Raw genomic sequence first — 24,354 nt, forward strand, 5'->3', positions numbered from 1 at the left:
ACTATAAAGTACTCTTCTGAATTTGGTGATAAAGCTGAAGATGAATTATGGAAAACAATTCCTTCAATAGGGCAGTCTGTCCATTTGAAAATGGAAAAGGCGCTGGTATATTAATGATAGGACTCTATGCTTAGATAACACACAGTTGTTTGGCCACCAGTGGTCAAATATTTGTGTGTGCACCACTTTCACGTAGAATTGAGACTTGTGAGAATGTGAAAGCTGCCTCCCTTTGGGGAGCCAAAAAGCTCTAGAAAAAAAGAAAGCACCCCAACAATGCATTCTAAATCAATCAGTCAGGAGCAGAGCAAATCAATGGGATTTAAAGAAATGGCAGGCTGCAAAGATATATTGCCAGCATCAACAGAATTTCCATGAATTTAACACATTATATTTGTCCACTCCTTCATTCCATTTCTCAGGTTGGCACTGGACCAGGTGTTGGTTTCAATGTTAATATGGCGTTTACTGGTGGCCTGGAACCACCGATGGGAGACACCGAATATTTGACTGCTTTCAGGTAACATTCAAGCCTTCCTTTCACAAAACCCATCTTAGCTGAAATCAGAGCTTTCTGCAGTGAAATCACTCTTCTTTCTGCAACTTTTTTTCTTTTTAATAAACTAAAAATAGGATTGTAATTGCTTAAGCGTTCTGTGACTGAAAGCTAATGCAAAGAAAGGAGAGGGGTGTGCCCGGGCATAGCAATGGATCTGTGTGAGCAAGGTGCCGAATGACTGGCACTTATTCACTACTCAGCAAAAGCTCTGCTGGTCTGGTGTATAAAATTACAGTAAGAACATAAGAATGGCCGTACTGGGTCAGACCAAAGATCCATCCAGCCCAGTATCCTGTCTACTGACGGTGGCCAATGCCAGGTGCCCCAGAGGGAGTGAACCTAACAGGTAATGATCAAGTGATCTCTCTCCTGCCATCCATCTCCACCCTCTGACAAATAGAGGCTAGGGACACCATTCCTTACCCATGCTGGCTAATAGCCATTACTGGACTTAACCTCCATGAATTTATCTAGTTCTCTTCCCCTATTTGCATCTTTTTCTACAATTATCAGTTGAAGTGGTTTTCTGACTTCAAGTCAGGTTTAATGGACTTCTGGCAAATGTCTGCATAATTTAGGGCCATGTGAACATGCAAAGTATCAGATGCAAATATCTTGACATTTTTGAAAATACACAGATGGAATATCAACTTCATGAGGTTCCATTGCATCTTTTCAATCTAGTGGAACCAATAGCATTATTTCCTTTATTCAGTGTGCACACATTTTTATCTCCTAAAAATATTAATGTATTTTACTAACAAATAGAGATTTAACTCAACAGATTTTTAAAAGATTACGTATCATTTATAATAATTTAAGTAACTATCATTTATCTTCCCATTTCCCTCCACTTACAGGAGAACAATAGTGTTATACTATTGTGCAAAGTGGAGGTCTTTTTATCCTAGCACTCAGCAAGATTGATCTTTTCCTTCTAGGAAAAACCTGTAGCCCAGAGCTGAATGGCAAATTGCTATTACATTTTAATTGAATTTCAATGCTGTTGGAAAATTGTTCAGAACAGTCTTTAAAAAAAGAATGTACCCAACCATTGCCTAATTGATGCTGACACTTATTGACCAGAGAATACGTCTATTCAGCGTACATACACCAAACATGGTCGTGGCCGTCATTTTGCAAGTACTGTTGCGAGGAAAGTTACTTGCCCAACCGATCTTATACATAGTAACGCCAGCCATATACACACATGCACACACCTTCAGTGTATAAGTTAAGATGGAAACCTTTTTAATCTTATGCCAAGTTTGTTCATGATAATACATTATCAAGTGGCCTTTTTAAATCTTAACCAGCTTCTTTGAAAAACATTTTCCTGAACTTTTTTTTTAATTTTAATGTAAAATAATGCTTTGAAGTTTAAAATTTATAGTCCCCTGAAAGTTAGACAAGAGAAGGGAATGGGTCATATATCCTTTGTGTGTGTGTGTGTGTGTGCGCGCGCGTGCCCCATGAGACAATACATGCCTTGAAGGCAGCACCTTGTTATTCCGACCCATCAAATGCCACGTTGCATTTGCAGGGGATCAAACCTAAGATGAAAAAAAGATAAGAAAATTGGCCCTAATGAAATCCAGAAGCAGCAGGCACTTTCACCATGAACTTGGAAACTCACGGCAGAGAACTGAACTTTAATTCAAACCAGTCCAAATGCCAAACTGTGAGGCTTTGAAGTCTGTAGAGGAATCAGTGAAAAGCCTTTGAGCTAGGCAAATACTGATATACTATTTTTTTACATTAACTCTTAATATTCTTGACTACATAGTATTTAGAATAGAAAGATACCTTTCTATGTAACAAGATGAGGAAGAAAAATGTGCAACAATGGTTGGGATTTTGAAGGTTGTGACTGCTGCATGGGTTTGATAAAAGCATGCATTCAAATGAAGAAGTAATTTGGATAGTTGGCATCATAAAGTAATCTTCTTATGATAAAACAAATGACTGCAAATTAAATTCCTAGTTTTCTTAAGGTTCAAAAACCATTTCAAATAGTACCATTTTCCTAGTTCCAAAGGGAAATTCATAAATTAGGGTTAGGATTTTCTATTGATCATTATACCAATAACCTTAAAATAAACAAACATATTTGAGCTAAAAGAACGCGGAGTACTTGTGGCACCTTAGAGACTAACAAATTTGGGCATAAGCTTTTGTGGGCTAAAACCCACTTCATCGGATGCATGCAGTGCAAAATACAGTAGGGAGATATATATACAGAGAACATGAAAAAATGGGTGTTGCCATACCAACTCTAACGAGACTAGTCAATTAAGGTGGGCTATTATCAGCCAGAGGAAAAAAAAAAATTTTGTAGTGATAATCAGGATGGCCCATTTCAAACAGTTGACAAGAAGGTGAGAGTAACAGTAGGGGGAAAATTAATTTGCATACTGGACATCATTAAATTAGGCTTGAATAAGGACTGGGAATGGATGGGTCATTACACAAAGTAAAAACTATTTCCCCATGCTAATTTTTCTCTAAGATGCCACAAGTACTCCTCGTTCTTTTTGCTGATACAGACTAACATGGCTACCACTCTGAAACATGTTTGAGCTAGAAGTTTGTGTTAGACAGAAGAGCCAAGACATCTTAATACCTTGGGAAGTGGAAATACACCTCTACCCCCTATAATGTTGTCCTCGGGGGCCAAAAAATCTTACCGCGTTATAGGTGAAACTGAGTTATATCGAACTTGCTTTGATCCGCCGGAGTGCGCAGCCCCGCCTCCCCCGAAGCACTGCTTTACCGCATTATATCTGAATTCGTGTTATATTGGGTCGTGTTATATCAGGGTAGAGGTGTAATTAGTAATTGTGTTGTTTCAAAAGCAAGAGTTAAAAATTGCACAACTGTTTTATCCTGAGCTGTGCCATTTGTACTATCCATAACTGAAGGCTGAAATCACAGACTGCTTAGAACATGAGTAGATTTCACTTTGTTCTGAAGTTGAGGTGACATCATTATTGATAAATTTTGAAAGAGATCAATTCAACCACCAATGGACGTTCCATATGACAAAACTGATTTGGTATTTCTCTGAGTGTTTGGCACTGTTCCATGGTATTGTAACAATGGATATTCTGGCTTAAAACAGTATAACATTATAATTTAGCTAACCATTTACTGCACTAACATTCCACAGCTGAATTCATCACTAAAGTATTTGTCCAATACAGATTTCATAGATTATGAGGAAGTGTATTAAACTCTAATGTATAAAATGTATGGCATATAATTAAAAGAATTCCTTAAATTATCAAAATGTTATTGGAATCCATTGTTGTTGTTACATAGTTATAGAAACAAACTTTTGTAAAGTTCAGTTTGTAGTTTTACCAGTGTCTGTTGTTTCCTAACTTGTTTTATAGGAGGAAATAATGTTCCTGTTCCTTAAATTCTCATAACATTTTAAAAGGTTATGTTTAATTACAGGACACTAACCTGGCAAGGAAAATCTTAGTAAAAATGTGAAGATTGTGTTCAGGTCCTTATTACAAGGGTAGAACAATTATCATTAACACGTGAAATAAGGTTTTTCTAGCACGTTGTTGTAATTCACTGTAAGAACATATCCACAATGGAGCGCTAGCAGTTGTGTTGTCTTGTCTTTGGTTTACCATGGCTACATGACAGTGATCTCCTGAAGCATTAATATTCTATGTATAATTTTGTTTTAATGTTATTCACCTTTTAATTTAAATTATAAGTCAAATGATGAGTCAAATGAGTATTGTTTGATGGAAGATTCTTCTTGTACTAGATTTCTTAAAGACCCATGTACATATCATAGAAAACTAGGTTTTTGTAAATAATCTATTTTATGCAAAAAATGTATATGAGAGGTATGCAGAACTGTATTTTTGGGGTTTGGTTTGGCTTTGCTTCTAAGCCTTTTTCCATAGAAATGTCATCTTTATATTTTAGATTTTATGTGCTCTGCCTACTTATTTCTTAGCTAAATTCCTGAACCTATTTGGCATAATAAATTATTGTAGAGATGATTACTGCTACAAATGGAGGGCATGATTTCGAGGGAGAGATTAGCAGCAGGTGTAGATGATGTTTTGTTATAGGATGACAACAGTAGGGGAAATATTTCTAAATAAAATAAAATGATATGCATCATTTTACAGCAAGCATCAATAGCCCTAAAGATTTTAGAATTGTTCATCAGTTAGAAAATTTAAGTATTCTTTTCAATGAATTGTACAATATTATACATTGTGCTTTAATTTCTGAGGTGAGTGCTAATAGATTTTAAAAGTTGCAGAAGTAGACAGATTAAATCAAAATTAAAGAAATTATCAAAATTTAAAATTAAACAATAGTGAAATCATTAATTGAAGATTTACTACAGTGAATTTTAGCTGCTGCATAACTGTTCAGCTTATTTGTGATTGTTTTAAGATTAACTGAAAAGGTTTAAGAAAGAGGAATGTTGCTTTAAAAGTGTAATTAGTGCTTGTAATTTATATAATCCACAACATTTGGGGAAAAAAATTAAGGTTCGAAGCATTCCATGTTGCATCCTCTTGGTTCTTCTGACAATCCCAGCAACCACCCCACACACAGGCTGAAAGAGACCATTCCATATAAAACTGCTGGTTTTATTCCCCTACCTTTCTGTCTAGGGTCTTTGCAAAATGCACCTGTCATTGCAGTATCAAGGAATCACTTCTAATTTCTCCAGCATTTTCTTTTGGGGTTCATGCTCAATCTTAGTCAAAAGAGTATTTTCCCCCATGTACTTAATCTTCCCAAAAAAGCAAGTATGTTAGGTGCATCTGACAAAATGTTGTCAACAAGAAAAACACTAGAAATGCAGCTCAGTTGCTCTGTGGCTTTTGTTCAAACCTTAAAAAAGATTCACATATAAAACTTTAGCCTAAAGGAATTTTTTTTGAGAGCGGTATTAGGGAGTAAAAATAGAAGGTTAGAATGCAATGCGTGCTTAAACATAAGGTAGCTGGGAGCAAGGCTCACAGGAAGGGTAGACGGACTCACGATTTCTAAAAACAGCAGTGTGAACACTGCGACTCGGGCAGTGGCTCAGGTTCTCATGCCCACCGACACCCTGGGTCCGAGCTCACGTGACTAGCCAAGTCCCACCAGAGCTGCAGCATCCACACTGCTATTCTTTAGCACTCCAGCTCGAGTCCCATTAGCATGAGTTTGTCTACCTGGGCTGAGAGGCTCTCTCCCAGCTGCAGTGTAGACATAACCATAGAGTTCAGTTAGTACAGTCCAAAATCGTGTGGATGGTGCCATAGGCCCCAATCCTGCAGTCAGATCAATGTGGATGGAGCCCTGTGCCCTTGCTGGGACAGTGGAACTCTGCCAGCGTATGCTTGATTAGATCCAGTTGTAGCACCAGGGCAATATTTTAGACCTCTTGTTTGTCACACCAGCCGTGTCTTATTTGTGAGCTTTTGGAGCAGAGATTGTGTCTTCCTAATGTGTTTATCCAGCAGGTAGCACAATGGGGCCCAATCTTGTTTGCAGCCTTCGGGCCCTATTATAATGAAGGGAGTAATGCATTTAAAAACAACAGCTGACCTAAGGCTTGGGCCAGAGTTTTGGACCTGAGGCATGAATCAAGGAGAGGATTCAGGTCTGGATTCCAGTGCACTAAAATCTCATGCGCTGCGTTTCATGGAATTTTGATCACAGGTTTGAGCAAGCATTGTTAGCTTAGGGTTCTTTGTTTATTTAAATCATCCTGGGCTTTTTGCATGAGATTTCAGCTGCATCTGAATGGGAAATCTACCCACTCTAAATTTTGGATCAGCCTAGAACCAAAATTGGAGGAGGAGGAGGGAGGCTTAGATCCCAGGATTTGCATCCAAACCCTGCCCTCAGATTTGACAGGTAGTTCAGACTCATAGTTGTGTTTCTGGCCCAATTCTAATTACAGTGATTGTCCTGGTGAGGTCGTCTGCAGCTCAAATTTCTCAGGCTTTTGAGAGCCTTTTAATCATCACCTGCAATGTTATTTCAAATATTGAGCAACGCTAATTACATTTTAAAACAATTACATATATGCAGTAGTAGCCATTAAAAATCTTACATTTGCCAACCATTACAATACTGTTACCAAAGATATCTCCTTTTTTAAATAAAGGGAGAAACTGGGGATCTCAGATACCAGTGTGTGATAACTATTGGCCAATACTGGCTTTTAAGGGTAACCACGATGCTTCTGCTTTTCGATGTGTTCGAATAAGTTTCACGTTCTTAATTTTCAGCAAACTCTTACCAGTTCATATGGGTGTATGTATTCTTCATGCCACTAGAGGGTATCTTTTAACTTCTGTCAGGTCTGCATGTAATTGCTGAATGCCACTGCTGATGTGAGTAAGATGTGCGTATTGCTCACCTGAAATTTGCTGCTACTTCCTATTACTCCAGTATGCTAATATTTGGAAATCAACAGGATGGAGTATTCCTTGATGCATAAAAAAGAAAAAACAAACAGTTGATATGACCGGTGATGGACAAGTATTGGCATGTTCAAAACTATAATATTACACAATTCAAAGTTGATTTTGGTTTTCACTTTGATTGGAGTTGGGGTGATACCACACAGCAGGAACAAATACTAGCAACTCTCAAAATATCATAACCTAGTTCTGAAAAAATCTGATGAGTTTAGCAGTTTTCCTTTGGCTAGAAACTAAATAGATCAGCAGTACTTCAAAGCACAGGAAAAAAAAACTTTGCCACATGCACTTGCTTCAAAACTGCTGCTTAAGTTCTTTGTGAATGAGGTGGTTTTTACTTAGAATGTCTGTGGGTTTCAGTAAAAAGATTTTCTTGGCTTTAAAATCATAAGCAAAAAGTCCCACTAAGACTTGATTAAATAATAATGTGTGTGGAGGAAAAGTTTACATGGCAATAAATTCATTGGGGGAAAAAATAAAATCTGGTCTTTCTGGAGTTATGACAGCAATTAAAAGCCCTCTGCAGTACAGCAAATAGCAACATCACTCAAATTAGAACTGTGACCCACAACCACTGCAAAATTTTTATTTTTTCTGACAGAGTAAGGAAAATGAAGTAGTTTCTTCTATATGTCTTTATAACAGTGCTGATGGACCACCAGTAATAAATGCAGGAGCTCCTTGGATTACCGTGACAATCTTATGTGAGGAAATGAAACCAAAAGACTTTTGTCAGACCACACACTACTCAGTTTTTTTCTTTCGCCGTTCTGGAACTTTTTATCTTGCCCTGTACAAGAATGCCACATGTTGTTCACCTTTAGTGACCTAACCCCAGTTTTAGCTGGTGTACATTGGGATTCTCTTTGACATGGCAGACATTATTTAAAGACTTGTGAAAATCGTACACCACTTGACATCCGTTCATAGTGCCAGCTTGCAGTATATACTGTTAATACAGTAATACCTTAAAAAGCTTTAAGGAAACTAATATAAGTGCATATATATGATCACCAGTCCCACTGTGTGCATATTTTGAAGCGAGGGTTAACATTTATTTTACACAAAATGCAAAATCACATGCTTGGCTATTAAGGGTTTTCCTAATTAGGAGAGTGAGTTAGAAACTGGAAATAGAGAGTACTGCCATCTCCAGTTTAATTGACATAAGACTTCAGAAAGGTGGAATATCATTACCCAGTCATTCCTGGAGTGTCCTGGATTCTTTAATAATCATAGTAATCATTACATCTCATCAGAAAAAAGGACCAGGCACTGGAAAATCCTGTTTTATAGGGAATGTGAGTTTTGTGTATCCTTCCTCTTCTACCATTCATGTCACTTACCAGTGACAGTGTGGATGATTGCAATGACTCAAGACAGTTTTGTGAGTCTGTGCGTGTCTGCTTATTTGCTGTACACTGAATACAAAGTGAGTGTACCATCGAACTGAACCATTTACAAAGGCATTCATCCAAGAATACGTTCTGGAAGCTTTCCTAGTCACAGGATTTTGTGGGTCTGTAACATTTTTATTGAGGCAGCTTTGGTTCTCTGTTTTAAAACTTAAATGGCATATTTTCAGTTCTGCAATGCCTTTAATAGCTAGATTGGCATAAACTGCAATTTTTTTATTCCCTATTCAGCAGCTCATTTTGCCTAGTTTGCATCATGACATCTGATTTTTTTTTTTCAATCTAGAGTGTATTTTGAGTGGGAACTAAGGTTGGGTAGATTTTTAGGGGGCAGGAAAAATGATAAACCAATATGATAGTACCGTTGTACGGAATACAACACTCAGATTAGTGTCTGTTGACACTTGCAGATAAATATTTTCCGTATTCCGTTTTAGTTTTATTTCTTGTTCCCCTCTGACATTGTACCACCTTAAAATGGATTGAGTTGCTTTGTGTCTGTATATAAAAGTAGGTAAATGACTTTTTTTTTTTAAATTTCAGCATATTAAAGCTTCCTTTTGGTCTATCCATGTGTTTGTAGACCACTTGTTTATGGTAACAGACGTTATTGCCAGTTTTCGATCACTTGCTCTATTACTAGTTGAGTGGCGGGTTCTATAAAGGAAAAGACAGACATTGTGGTTTTCCTCCATCCCAGCCACACACAGCTCTGCACTGGATAGTTCTTGTGGCATGCCAGCCTTTAATTATGGTTAATGAAAAGTGTGGGATGGAAAAAATAAGTGCCTTTGCAAATGCTGGAAAAGCATCTTTGCTGCATCTAGGGAGACAAATGCCATGCAGTGAGGTTATTAAATTATGGCTTTTCCAGTTAGTCTCTGCCAGTTTACCCTATCCTTCCCTCTTTCGTCCCTCTCCACATCTCTAACTTGACCTCCAGTACACAAAGAACAAAAGATCTGAGATGACCAAACGAAGAGTCAGTCAAGCCTGGAAATCTAAAGTTTATTGAATGGTGGCAGGGCGGGTGCAAGAATGTTTCGCGCCCTCGGCGAAACTTCCACCTTGCGCCCCCCTCCCTGAGCCCTGTGGCAGCTCTCCGCCCCGCCCTAAGGCCCCCCACCCCCACGGCAGCTCCCCCAGCCCGGGGAGCTGAACAGCAGCTCCCCGCCCCAGCTCACCTCTGAGGGAGAGAAGCAGAGTGGGGCGGCGTGCTCAGGGGAGGAGGCGGAGCAAAGGTGAGCTGGGGCAGGGAGTTCCCCTGCGTGCCGCCCCCCGCCCCCTCTTACTTGCTGCAGGCAACCCTCCCCACACAACCCTGCCCCAGCTCCCTCCGCCTAAATGCCGATGACGACCGGGGCGGACAAAGATCCCATCGCCACCGAAGGACCCAAAATGCCGCCCCCCAAATGTTAGTGCCCTAGGCGACCGTCTAGGTCGCCTAATGGGTTGCACCGGCCCTGCATGGTGGGCTATTTCCCTATTCGGATTGTTATACTATTAGTGGTTGAAATAATCAACCCCACTGAATAAACAACATTACAAACTGGCATTGACATCAAAACAGAACTGCATGATATGACATACCAGTGTGCTCTGTTAACCAGTTCCTAGTGTTCTCATCGTGTGAGAAGAGAAAAGGGGAAGTGACCTTTGCCAACTTCAAAAATTTATAATCGTTTGCGCAAGGTGATCTCAATGTTCCTCGGTTCATTCAAGAGCCAGACAAAATAATCAGTCTGCCATTGTTACGTTTTTGTTGCAGAACGGTAGTAATGCCAATTGCCAATGAATTTGCCCCAGATGTTGTGCTGGTGTCATCTGGTTTTGATGCAGTGGAAGGCCATCCTACGCCTCTTGGAGGATATAATCTATCAGCAAAATGTAAGTTGCAGCTTTACAACAGGGCAGATCCTAAATTGGTGTAAACTGTCATTGCCCCATTAACTTCAGTGGAGCTGTGACAGTTTACACCAGGGTTCTGTCTCTTCGTCTTTAAATGTAAACATTTTCAGAAATCTGTTTGTACCTTTTTTATTTCATTGTGTAATATTTATTTCAGGCCACCTAAAAAAATAACATGAACAATTCTTCTTCTGTTGGTCTATTGGTGCATCTTATTCTTAGAAAACACGATTCATACTGGATTCTAAATAAAATATAGAAAAAGATACTTGCCAAATAACAATAAGTGTGGCGTTTCGCTCATGCAGAAATAAAGAAAAACAAAATGTCAAAAGTAAGCAGTGTGTGTTTAGCTGTCCATTCTTTCCTCCCAGACTCGTAAACAATTCAGGTTGATGATTTTACTCTCTGTCTTGTCAAAAGGTTCTATAATTCAGTTCTCATTCTTTTTCCTTTGGATCCACAACGTGCACTGCACAAACGCAGAGCCAGATGCTTTCCCCTGTTAGGCTGGTGTAAATCTGGACTCTTTCCATGTAATTCAGCAGAAAACAGGATTTGACCCACAGAGTCTAAAAATCAGAAGGAATTTTTAGGGTTTTGTTGTCTGTCGATTAGAAAGGTGATTATCTAAGATACATCCTTAAAAGTCCTTTTAAAAGTTTTTAAAAGGAAGTAGAAGTCATGACTTTAATAAAAAGATTTAAGTGAAATAGGAGACCTGTAAGAGACAAGTTATTTAAAGGTATCCACAAACACTTTGTAAATGGTGATATCTTGTTTGCCTTTTTGTTGAATTTCTCTAATTGTATACTGCTCTCGTAATATGTAAAATTGAGCGAAGGGGGATTATTATATAGTTGGTTCAGTCAGTGGGTTTTGTCCCAAAGCTATTAATTAATATATTACAATACAAATACAATATTGTTGCTGCAAAGGTGCTTGTGAGCCTTAGTAAAATAGAAAATAGAGAAGTCTGAAGGAGGAGGTAATGCATTGGGTTTTTTCAGATTCTGAATCTGTCATTTAATCCTTGTGGGTTTTTTTTTTTAAAGTAGAATTAAATATACTGTGTGTCAAATGATCAAAGCCCAGGTGCCCCAGAGATTTTTTTAGCATGTTGTATATGTGAAGAAGCTGATATTGAGCATTAGATGTCAGATACCTGTGGAACATTATAATCCATTTTTTTTCACAAATAGAAGCACAAGCCACAGGTGATTGGTTTTTTTTTTCCCTCTGTCTCCTGGACTGCATTGATTCTGGAGAGCATATCGTATATAATATAACATAAAGATCAGATAAGGTATAAGTGACCTCCTCCTAATCTCCTTCCTTCCCTCCCAAAGAAATTATTTGCTACTATAATAATTCAAAGCATTAAAACACAGTGGGGCAAATTCTGACCTCAGTTACACAGGTGTAATTCTGAAGTAACTCCAGTGATGTTTATGGAGGTACTCCAGATTTGCACCCGTGTGAGATCAGAATCTGTCCCATAATGCATACATGTAATCGGATCCAAAGGGGAGCCATAGCTGAAATTCTGAAACAAATGTATTAAAATAAAACCTGGCTTATATTATGTGTTTAGTCCTCCCAGATCCCTTGTGGGTTTTTTAATATGATGTAATTCCTTTTATAATTCTTTGATCCTTTGCCAGGAGTCTGATTCCACTGTCAACCTTTGACCTTTTGTTGCATTTCCTGTTTCCCTGTTACAGGCTTTGGGTACCTGACGAAGCAGCTGATGGGATTGGCCGGAGGTCGAATTGTTCTGGCCCTCGAAGGAGGTCATGACCTGACAGCCATTTGTGATGCGTCTGAGGCATGTGTTTCTGCTTTGCTGGGAAATGAGGTATAAAGAAAACTAAAGGCACTGTGAATGGCTGTATGTTGACAAATTTAAGATGCTACAAGTTCAACAACTGTATTGCAGAGCTAAAAATTATCAAAGTGCGTTTTGCCAGCATTGATTAGTAGGTTCCTAAACTTCTGAAACTTTGATCTTTGTTTTTAGTCCTTCCTTTAAAGGAACAGTATCAGCGTAGAGAACAGATACGTTTTTTAAAAAGCATACCTTGCCACTCTTATCAACAAATTAAACAATAAGAATTGAGTGAATTTTAAAAGCAAAATTTGTTTTTGCCACTTGTTTGTATTTTGCATTTTCCTCATCCTGGACAAGGACAACAAATTAGTCATCCAAATAAATGTGTCTGTGGCCATCCTCCGACTCTTTTTCTCCTCATTGTTGTCCTTACCCAGTGTAGTCAGTATCGTGTCCTTTGTGCTGTTTGTTTCAATATTTCATTCAGTTTTATTTTTTGCTGCCCCCAGTTTTTCAGTGTGCTGCAGATTTCTGTATTGAAAGTGCCTAGCAGTATTGTGGAAGTTGTCAGTGGAAGGCTGGAGGGTTTGATAGCTGGACTGGGGACTATTTAAGCTGTCGGGCCCCATGGAAGTGTGAAAAGCAGGTCTAGTTCTTGACATCCAGGAAACAGTTGAACCTTTTGGTATGGGGAAGCCACTTTCCTTTCTGTTTTGGGTAGAGGTGGTAAGTGTATGGAAGGACGGAATTGAATTCTTCATTCCCCACCCCAGCAACTTTTGATGGCAACCTTATTGCTCCCTGCCACTGCATCCAGCAATAAGAAATAAGTACATTATAGTTGGATGTTTCTACCAAAATTATCAGCAATGAACTAGTTAACATTAGAATTGTCATTAAGCTTCATAGTCAACACCTGATAAAGCTTAGATTCAAACGCACAATTATGCAGCAAATCTAAACATTAACTAATTGTGCAGCCATATAATCCCATACTGCACCGGTAAGTGATCTACTCTGTTACCTGCCAGGTTTGTACCTCTGGCATATACTAAAGCTGTCCAAGGTTTTAGTTGGAATCAGTTATAGGCTTTATGAACACTTTGATGTCACCCAACTTTTCTGGTGTATTCATCCCCTTTTGAACGCCCACACGCCTCATGGTATACTAAATACCTTTCCAATGCATGACCAGACTCCAAATGGCACAGTGGTAGCCGACATTCATGGATGGGACTACACCACTTTTCCATTTAGGAAAATTGGGCTTAGTGCTGCGAAGCACAAGTCAGGTCAGACTGGAGCCCTAGGAAGTATCCACTGTTAGCTCAGAAGATGTCATTGTAGCAAAAGCTCTCAAGAGCCTTTCAGAAAATCAGTGTTGAAGATGAGTGAAGAAAAGCAATATCACTTCTATTCATTGCCTGGATCATACGCAGCTGAGACTTGCAGCAGCATGTGAAAGTGATTAGATATATTTTCAAACTGGAGCTATGCTATTAAAATGGGATATCATCACAGATTGAATCAGTGTGCTGTGTGAATTATTTTGGGCTGTCTTTTCGATTAAAGGATCACCATGCATACTTTGCAGTGTATTTAAATACAAAGGTTTATTTGTCATTCTGCATGGGATATGCATGGATAACTCCAATGCAGGGCTTGGTAGATCTACGTGGCAGATCTACTCACCCATGCTCAATACAACTGCAAACTGATGACATGAAGGCCCCTCGTTCAGTGAGTCCTGAGACATCCAGACCAATATGTCATGAATTCAAGAAAATCTTGAAAGGCCCGGACGTCCCTTAGAGGAGAGAAGGAAGCAATCAAGACAGCCTCATGTGGGATAAATCTGAAGGCCACTTCCTCGCCTTCCCCAGAGAGCAAGTCTGACTGCCCATCAGGTGAAGGAGGATGAGGAGCCTTTGCCTTCCTTGGAGGAAGAGAGTTTGTTCTCTTGTCACCCCTCCTTGCTGAAGAGTCTACAGAGGCAACAGGTGGAGGACTGTAGGGCCAAAAGCCTCCAGGTGCAGAGTCATATGGAGGAAAACCTGAGTAATCTTTCAATTCTGGAGTTGTCTAAGTTGAGAATCATGATTGCAAAGCTGACATTGAACCATTAACAAGTCATAAACCTCTTCGATGTGGAGCTGCAATATAATGACAAGGAACCTGCTTTTCACTGCTCCAAGAAGTCCACAGTACTGGGTTTGATTCTGCGTAGAAGCGTGAGTGACCTATATCTGATAAATGACTGCTCCAGCCAGCTCCATAACTGTGGATTCCAAAACACTAAGGACATTTCTGCAAGGAGAAAGAGATTCTGGAGAAGATCTCACTAATAAATCCAGCAGACCCTGGTGAGAATAGTCAGGACATCATAATGCCTAGTCTGAATTCTCTGACTTGCCCTCTACCAGAGCCTTCAAAGGCTGTTGATTCCTTGAGCTTTGGCTTGGCAGATTTGTCACATGCCCCAATGGGGATGATTGAGCCAGCCAGTCTCTACCCAAGCAGCTCTATCCTTCTTTTGGCCCCTAGTAACTTGGGAACCAGCTACACTGGCATCTCACCCGATTCAGTGGTATGATGCTTGTCAGAGCCCCTCATTCTCTTGTACTACAGATTCTCAGACCCCTCAACATCAGAGGCGAATCCCTTGGCTTCATCCAAACCTTGGATCAAAACTGCTCTTCTGCAGCCTCCCACCTTTGCAGAACACACAGTTTAAAGCTCTGAACAAGCATTATTCCCCAGTGATAAACTTCGTTGGAATCATCTTTCATAACACAAATCTTTTTGAGTTTAAGTGCTCCAAAGATTTTATTTACCTATATTATGTCTTGCCAATAATCACTTTGCTAAGTTGAAATGTTTCATATACACCTCTACCTCGATATAACACTGTCCTCGGGAGCCAAAAAATCTTACCGTGTTATAGGTGAAACCGCGTTATATCGAACTTGCTTTGATCCATGGAGTGTGCAGCCCCCCCCCCCCCCCCCCCCCCCCCCCACCCCGAGCACTGCTTTACTGCGTTATATCCAAATTCGTGTTATATCGGGTGGCGTTATATCGAGGTAGCGGTGTATTTAGACAATTTAAAGAAGAATGTTTGATTTGTTGTTTTTTTTGGTGTTTTTTGTTTTGTTTTGTTTTTTTTATAATTCCATCAGAATATCAGTAAAGAACTTAAAAGCTTTTAAGGATGGACCTGTTCTTGGTTTTGATAAGCTGGTTATCAGACTGTGCAGATACCAAGACAATGTTCTTTTACTTACACACATCAAAAAGCAGGAAGCACTGGTTTTATCAAGGTCTTTTATAAACTCTTTTTAATGCAAGGAAGTTGGAGTGAGCCACCGTTGCTGTATCCTGCGGGCCCTTTGATGAAGTTTGATATACAGCGTGTTAGACAATTTTGCATGCATGCACATGGACAGCCAGCTGTGGATAGCAACAGGCTGCAGGGGAAATTTGCTAACTTAAGATATGACTAAAGTATATAGCGAAACAGAAGGAAATGAGGGGGTAAATGCAGGCCCCACAAGCTGAAATTAAATTCATCAGCTGAAATTAAAATTTTAATTTTAAGAAAATGTCTGTGTGTGGTTGCAAAGCCTAGAGCCAAGGATAATTCCCAAGTGTCAGGGAAATTAAAATATAGCTGTAATTGCAAGCTTTATGCACCTCAGAATATTTTAATGTAAAATGATTTAGCAGCATCAGAAGTTTTTTAATATTTTTTTAGTTACCATTTTTTTATTTGTTCAAAGCCACTACAAATAATTTGACTTTTGTTGGAAAAAATAAAGGTTGTGGAGGGCAGGATCCACTGAGGACTTTTTCAATTTATGTAACTTATGGCCAACAAGCTGCAACTTTTATTAAATAGAATAATGGGATGACGCCTAAAGGCAACATTTGCTAACAGTTCTGAAAAGCAGGGGAGGCAACAGCAGCACAGAACAGACATCTGGCCTCCCTCTACCTTCAGTATTCAGGTACCAAACATGCTAACTATCAAAGCTCTTCCAGGCCACCTTTATTTCAAAGCCCATGTCTACCTGTGTTTTTACATGATTTAGATACTAGGCAAGTTACTGCATCTGGAAAACATCAAATGTTGTAATGAAATCTGAGAGTTTGCTGAAGTACCAGCCTTTCCCAACCACGCCAAGGAAACCAAACCACCATTATCCCTGCTGAATATAACTTCCACCTGGGAAGCAACCTTTGATGCACTGGACTCTAGTGTAGCTTGTATATGCCACCTGCAAATCACCCAGCCAATTTTCAGTACACTACCTATTTCAGCGTTACAGGTCACATCTGAGGCTGGATTGTCGTAAGTAATGCATTCATGCCTCAGCATCTTTCCATAAAAGAAAGCACAAAAACACTCCATTCCCAGTTGATGTCTTTCCTGGCATGGTCTACCAATCCATTGGCACATCTTCAGGAGAAACTCAAGGCTGTGTTTCAGTACAGTCCAATATCACTTAACCCAAATGAGTAATTTGAGGTTTACCCACAATCAAATGGGGTGGGATGGGGTCATTAGCCAGAGCTTGCACATGATGGTAATCTGACAATTCCATTGCATGCACTGCCAGATGCTCCGCTTTGGATTCTGTCCAAAAGGGAAGCCAAGCTGTGATTGCCGGTGCTGAATAGCTGCTTGTACCCGGTGAATGATGCTGTTGCTTAAAATCCAAACTGTATCTGAAGACCACTGAAACAGTCTTTCCAAGGTTAGGAGAAAATGCAAGCACAGGGTCCCAGCCAGAATGCAGAATCATAGTGCCAGGACAGATCATTATGAAGGGTTGATTGACCCATCTGGAGGAGGGGACGCTGTGTCCTGTCAGATGTAATCTTGAACCTAGTGGAACACTTCCCATCCAGTTCCTGAACATCTTGATTAGGAGCCTGGCCCCAGCAATATGGGCAGCAATACCTATCAGGAATGAAAGAGACCTCAGTGCTTCGTGGTCTGAGTTCACCAAGGCCAGTTGTACCCTAAGAGTAGCAAAGTGTTAGTACTGCATGGGGGAGGGGAGTAGAGTTACCAAGCAGAGACAAGATTTCTGCGGAGTGCTATGGCCTGAGATGGCCGTAATAGGTCAAGCCAGCTCACTAAGCACCTGCCACAGGGGAACTAACAATCCAACATCTGCTTGGTTCATTTTGAAATAACATTGTTGCAGGCCAAAACTTCAGGGATAAGAGAGATCATCCATGAGGAGACTGCCAGGCTAATGCCTGCTTCAAGCCCTAGTCACCAGCTCACCATCCCCAGTGCACCACGAAAAACTGCAGAAAAGATTGCCTGAGAGAGGATTGCCCCAAGACAGTTGTCTGGACAGAGCTATATAATATTTTGTAACAAGGGGTTTGGCAGCCCTCCATCCTCCACACCATGAATCCGCAGCAGGTATCTTAACAGCCAGCCAACCACACAACATGGCTGTCCGTAACCAGCCACTGCAACACATCCGGGTATGGCATGAGGTAGTGAACTGCTCTACTTGGTGAGGGAGGCTGGCTGAAAACTCCAAGAACCTTGGTCACCCTACACTGAATGAAATGCTCAGATCTGGCCTGATATGGCCACGAACACCTTTGGTCGTTCCTCAGTGCCACTCCTGTCAAACACCTCCAGGCCATGGTTGTCCTGGCTTCGCTGTGGGCTCTGGCCACCCCTCAGAAGCAGCTGCTAAAACCGTCTCCTGAAAATAACAGTCAGCAATGCTATTAATATGTACAGCCATGCCAGGCTCTGAAAAGACAGTGTAAATGTTACAGTCTAGATCATGAAGGGGGAAGGTCCTGACCAGCTTTGGAACCTTGGATGGGGTCCTGCACATAGTATAATAAACCGTGTGAACTTCAGCCTTTTTTTGTCCCACAGCTCATTATCTGACATGGTAACAGTCACTGGTATTGGGGAAGCAAACTCCAGTGAAGATGGAGTAATGTCAGTCCTCCTAGAAAACAGGGCTGCCAGTAACAGAGTGAAACTGCTGGTGTCGGTCCTCAGACCCCACACACACAGTCTAGTGCCAGCTTTGGTAGTCATGCCCCTTAAAATAAAAGATTTTAAACATAACAAACAAGCTATCAATAAGCAATTGTCTTAAACTTCTTCTTAGCACACACAGATGATTTCCTACAGCTCAGCTTCAAACGTGGATAATTCCACTGCTCACAGCAGTTACATCATAAAGAATAACACACAGACAGAGCAGCTGCTAGTCTACTGCTCAGAGTCAAGCACTGCCTTTTATAATGTTAAGTGCACTGCTACATCAAGAGAAGTTGAAGGATATTCATAAAGAGCTCAGTACAGTTTTGTACAAATGAGATGAAGAGGAATAGTTTCTCTCGAAGTCAAATACAAGCATTTGGCATAAAACAGGAATCAAATATAAATTGTTTCAGCCTGTATCATTTCTAGGAGGCAGATTTTTAAACGATATTAATTTTTTGACCTGAAGAAGAGTTCTGAGAAACTCAAAAGCTTGTCTCTCTCTCTCCAACAGAAATTGGTCCAATAAAAGATATTATCTCACCCACCTTGTCTCATTAATATTTTTTAAAATTTGGGACAAAATTGATTCTAACACTCATTGAACTACCATACAAATGGCAACCAAATAGTCACAAGCCGGGGCTTTGGGTGGAGAGGGGCGGATCTGTGGCTAAGCTGTGGTACTATGAATTATTGGCTGATAAATTGTTGTTTTTACATTGCTGGGTGGTGGCCAAGGTCTTCAAACACGGCTAGTGAGTGTGGGTGCTTCCAGTTGTGGGCGCCCAGCCTCAGACATGTTAAAAGAACCTACTTCTCAGTGGTTGGACTTTCTGAAAATCCAGCCCCGAATGAGTGTTCCAAGTTGGGCACCTTGAAACAGCAGTCATTGTTTGAAAACCTTGGCCTGGGAGTTTAATTAGTTGTTAGAGCATATGTGAATGAAAGCCAATAATATATAGAGCGCATTGCAAGCTACCCAGGTGCAGTTCTGCCTGCACAGCCTAATCATAGCAAGTAGCCCCCTGCTGTTCCAGTTCTCGTTTGAGTAGTGTTGTGAATTGAGCTAGATTGCATTGTAGTCTTGTGCTACCACAAAATTAATATTAAATAATAATAAAGGGAACTAATACCCACAAAGTAGGATACACCCCAAGGTGCACACTGATCGCAGGGGATCTGCCAATTCTGGGAGTGTCACCCCTAGCCTCTTTTGCCCACAGGCAGGAACGTTACAGATATTTTAATATGGCATATCCATGATTCTGAAAGGGGTAGGTTAGGTGTTCATGCTACATCATGCTAGCAGAACAGTATGTCCCCTCTGGAATAGAGATCAGATCTGGAGTATATTACAGGGGAAAATAAGAGTTTGGTTTGTTGAGGGGTTTTGACATTTTGTTGCTCAAATCGCCACAGCCTCGTTCTCTGCGTCTTCCAACGCCCAAACTGATAATAGGAAAACATCAGGAAAAAGAGTATCGCTTTGAACAGTTTAATGTGTGTTTTTTAATTTCTTTTATTGGTTGAAGGCTGCAGGATCAGAATGGGATATGAGCAGAGTTTTTGATCGTGCTAGTTCTCATGCCACACTTGGATTATAGGGCCCTTTGCTACAGAATGCAGTGTATTGTGGTGCTATCTGGGTTCTCCCCCCACCACCATGTAATTACTTGAAATGCAGCTTCTAAGTCCTGCTAAAGACATATTGCTTTCTTTGGTCAGCTGGCTCCCCTTCCCCACACAGCTACTCCTGTCTGACATTGGAGTGAAACAGTGTGGCTTTCCCAGTGTCAGCATATTCATGGCATGCTTCTCATTTGAAAGTTTGGAATTCCTTTACAGTGAACAGTTTTGGCCTTCTTTTTGTCTGACATGAGGAAAATCTATTCCAGAAAAACAGAAGGAAATGTAATCAAGGGAGAGTTTAGAGGGGGGGAGTTCCATGCTCCCTTTCCAATCTTTCCTTCCCCTACCCCTAAGTGGCAAAAGGTTCTGTGCATGCCGAGTGAAATGGTCTATGCACTGCGTGCCATTTACTTCTAAAGGGCGTGCTCAAGAATTTTTTCACAGCAAATGCATTGTTAATGGAAATTCACTATTCACTAATGCACCAAATTAAATCTGACCCCTTGTAACATCTGCAATGTACTTACCCACGGTGTGGGAGATGGCTACAGGTCCTATGAGGTAGGACAGCCTGCATATGTTTAAACGTGAATTATGTTATGTTTGAGATTGTTAGCACTATATTGTGTTAGATCCTTAACATTGCTGTTCTCTGTGAGGCCTGACCTAAGAATTATTGCCCAGTTAGGGGGTGATTGTTTCTTTTAATCAACACAGCTATGCCGCTAAAATCCCTAGCGTAGATGCAATTGTACCAGTGTAACTGTGCTTATACTGGCCAGGTCTACACTATAGATTTTTGCCAGCCAGATTGATTTTGGTCACAGGTGTGAAGAAGTGCGATTTGTGACTGGTATAGCTGTGCCACCAAAATCCTCTAGTATAGAGGGAGTTATAATGGCAGAACTGAGCTTTTGCTGGTATTGCTTATTTTGCTCAGGTCAGTGAGGGAAGGAGACTGAAATAAGCTAAGCCAGCAAAAGCTCACCTTTGCCAATATGAGCCGTGCCTATGGTAGGAACACTTTGCCAGTATAGTATACGGGTGTAGCTATATCAAAAAGCACTCATAGTATAGACCTAGCCAAAAATATAGCTTATGCTGTTTGGGGGACCTGTCATCAGCATATTTACGCTGATACAGTTGCATCCACCCCAGATGGTTTTGCCAGTATAACTATATCCTCGGCAGAAAAGCTTCTTTGAGTTACTCTAGTTGCTAAACATTCACACATCTCTTTTTAGGGAAACAAAGATGTTCCTTTGCCTCAGGTACTTATTAACGAACATTTTTTTTATCACCAGGGTTGAGAGGTGTGAGTTTGGATAACAGAGACAAGCAGTTCATGTCCTGTCTGCATTTAGAATGCAAATGCTCTTGAGCCCCAAAAGACATTCTTATGTGCACATAGTATAAATTCAAATGTAGGAACTTTTTAAAAGCTCTGTATCACCTTTCAACTTGCAATTTCAATTCTGTCACTTTATTCTCATTGTTTCTCACTATTTAAGGAGGACAGGAAAGAAACCAACATCACAGAGAATAAGATTCATAACACAATTCTCTACACACAATAACTTTAGCACATAGGCATTAAATCCATATGTTAATCTTTATCTGCCCTGGTAAGATTGACCCAGCAGATAGTAAGAGCTACAAAGAACTCCTTATTATGGAGGCGCTACTGGTGGCTTTGTACTTAAGGTTTTGTGGAGTTTAGAGTTAAAGCAGGGTTTCAATTCCTTTGTAATGGACGAAAAGTCATGTTTGTCATAACCAAAATTATGACATTTACTTGGAGGGCACAAATTTTATTTTTGGGAAGGTTACAAGTAAATACATTCATTGGATTAGGAGTTCAAAGGAGTTTAAAAGTTACTCTTTCGGCTGGTATCTAACTTTTTTTCCAGGCCCCTTTAACCTGTATATGGGTTTGTTTTTACACTTCAAACTTTACGTAGAAATAGATCTTCATAGTATCTTATATAAAGGCTTTAAAAAAAAAAAAACCAGCAAAGTTATTAGCATTCTCCCGCATTAATATTTCTCTCTGCGCTCCGGTGACTGACAAATGAAATATGTTTGTTTGACAAATGAAAGGTGGGGAAGACTGTGGAATAGGGCTCTGCCTAGCTCACTAAAGCAGAGTAGCTATTCTAAGAGTACTTATGACTGTCAAAGCTCAGGCATCCTTTCCAGTTACACATGTTCGAAGATCCTTAAAAACAGAGCTCCTGTCCTGCACTGTTTCGGAGCTGGACAGTAGTGGAGCTCTTGCCCTGTGGACCTTAGGAGGCATGTAAATATTCACATTCTGTGGCTGGCAGCATCCTTGGGCCACGCAATGGCTCATGGCAATGGGGGAGTAGTGGGGAGGTATCCTGGAAGAAATAGAAGGAAATGTGTTATAAGAGGTCATGTGAGCTGGAAGGTAGGAGTCACTCAAATTTAAACTGGATTGGCGCTCATAACTTTTTTTTAATATTCTGTGCATATAGTTTTCTGTGGGAGCTGATAGACGGCTCATGCCTTTGAAAACTCTTATCCAGAGCCTAAACTTTTCTAAAGTACTACTACATGTTCATGGCAGTGAACAATTTAATTCCCTAAGTTTTCTATTCAATTTCCATTCATTAAATGTACATCTGTAAGGCTCTGTGAGTGTATGTGCATGCGCATGCAAAACTGAAGTATACAATAATGAGAAGACCGTTTAGAAAGTTTTCATATCCAGAATTTTACGTAGGATCAGATAATGGGAATCAAAGGAGGGGACTGGGCACTCAGTACAGATTACAGTATATACAGTGTCTTGAAGAACACTTGGATACAGAGTATATACAGTAATATGAATTTAAAATTCTCTGCTATTTCTATTCCATTTTTTTCAGCTTGATCCTCTTCCAGAAAAAGTCTTGCAGCAGAGAGCAAATGCCAATGCAGTGCATTCCATGGAAAAAGTAATTGAGATACACAGTAAGTATCTATAAGCTTGGCTCAGATAATTCTCCTCTGAGCTGTCTCAGGCAACACTATTTTGACACCTTCATCATCTTATCAATTATAGTAAATAAATTCTCCTGAGGTCTGCTAGATTTACTTCAGCTGGTTTGCTGATGATCAGTGTACAGTAAACACACCCTGTGCAACCACGAGCTGAACATGCAAGATGCAGAAGCCTAATTGTGTAAGAGTATGTCTACACAGCTCACAGCAGCAAGCCTCCCAGTACAAGTTGATAGATGTGGGCTCACACTAGTGCTCTATGGAGAAAAAAAAAAAAAAAAAAAGGCAGCAAATTGTCCTACTGTTGCTGAAGAAATTGAGGTTGGGGTCATTTGTTAAAGGAACTAAACACAGGTTAAAGGTCAAGTTTCCTCCTTGTGCTGTGTGTGGTGGGATGTATGGGTAGTGCTTACGTGCAGCCTCTCATGGCTATTAAAGAAGTTGAATTGGGAATTGTTACAGCTTCTAATTAAGAATGAACATTAATAGAAGTTAAACCCAGCATTGGGTAGAAGTGCTGGAATCGTAGGCTTGCCTATGCTTTTAAAAATAAAATGCTGCTGTGTCAGCATGGAGCACTTTGAACTCTTCTGCTAATGTTGTTTATTTGTAGCACCAAGAGACCCCAAGCTAGATTGGGGCCCCAACATGCCAAACACATACACACTGGAGAACCTGTCCCTAGGTTAGGTTATAATCTAAATAGATAAGACAAATTGGAGAAGGAAAGTGTTGTCCCCATTTTACAGGCAGGGAACCAAGGACCCGAGAAATTAAGGGCAAAATTTTCAAAAGTGAATAAGTTACTTAGGAACTTTAAGTCACATTGGAAGTTAATTGGATTTTCACTCCTAAGTACCTAAGTCACTTTTGAAAATGGCTCCTAAATCATTTGAGTGTTTTTGAAATTTGCCAAAGTGTCTTGCCCAAGGTCCCACAGGCAGTCTGTGGCAGAGTCAGCACTTGAACCCATTTCTCCAGTTCAGTGCCTTAACCACAAAACAGTCCTTCGTTTTTCTGTATTTTCTTCCGTAGCTCTAAATTTCTGAGGATTTTTAAGTGTCCAACTGTCCCTGCTGCTGCTTCCTCACCTAAACCTAGCTCAGGTGTTGGTGATGTTATAAACTTTTTCACAACCAAGAATTATAAGGTTTCCAAACCGCCATGGGGCTTCAGGTGAGGAATAAGCAGCAAAAGCAGGTGAACTCTCCATTTAATATCTTCCACCTGTCTTTAGCCGTTCAAAGCAGAAGAGCAGTTTCATTCATAACCAGTGATTCAGCTCTGGTTTTGGATCCAAAGTTTGATTGGAAGGATGCTGGCGAAGCATATTCAACAAAGTCTTCAGCAATGCTGGGCAGAAGTTTGTTTTCACATGTTTCTTCCAGCACTGAATGGCCATAGAATCCAGGGTTCTTGGCAGACAGTAATTCTGACTTCGGACTGTGTTGACCTGTCAGCCTCCTCATTCCACTTTCATTTTAAATGCACCTTATTGTCTG

General features: G+C 40.3%; 1 protein-coding gene across 4 annotated transcripts in view; it reads left to right on the forward strand.

Moving 5' to 3' along the window:
• Positions 1–24,354, forward strand: part of HDAC4 (histone deacetylase 4) — a 192,495-nt gene that overhangs the window by 160,084 nt on the left and 8,057 nt on the right. For all 4 annotated transcript variants that reach the window (XM_034785241.1, XM_034785240.1, XM_034785242.1 and 1 more), the window contains exons 19-22: positions 423–520; positions 10,210–10,328; positions 12,074–12,207; positions 22,738–22,822. In XM_034785241.1, the coding sequence (XP_034641132.1) occupies positions 423–520; positions 10,210–10,328; positions 12,074–12,207; positions 22,738–22,822 (436 nt within the window). The remainder of the gene's footprint in view (positions 1–422; positions 521–10,209; positions 10,329–12,073; positions 12,208–22,737; positions 22,823–24,354) is intronic.

Source organism: Trachemys scripta, chromosome 11, assembly GCF_013100865.1.
Source record: "Trachemys scripta elegans isolate TJP31775 chromosome 11, CAS_Tse_1.0, whole genome shotgun sequence".
In the NCBI taxonomy this organism is placed as follows: Eukaryota; Metazoa; Chordata; order Testudines; family Emydidae; genus Trachemys; species Trachemys scripta.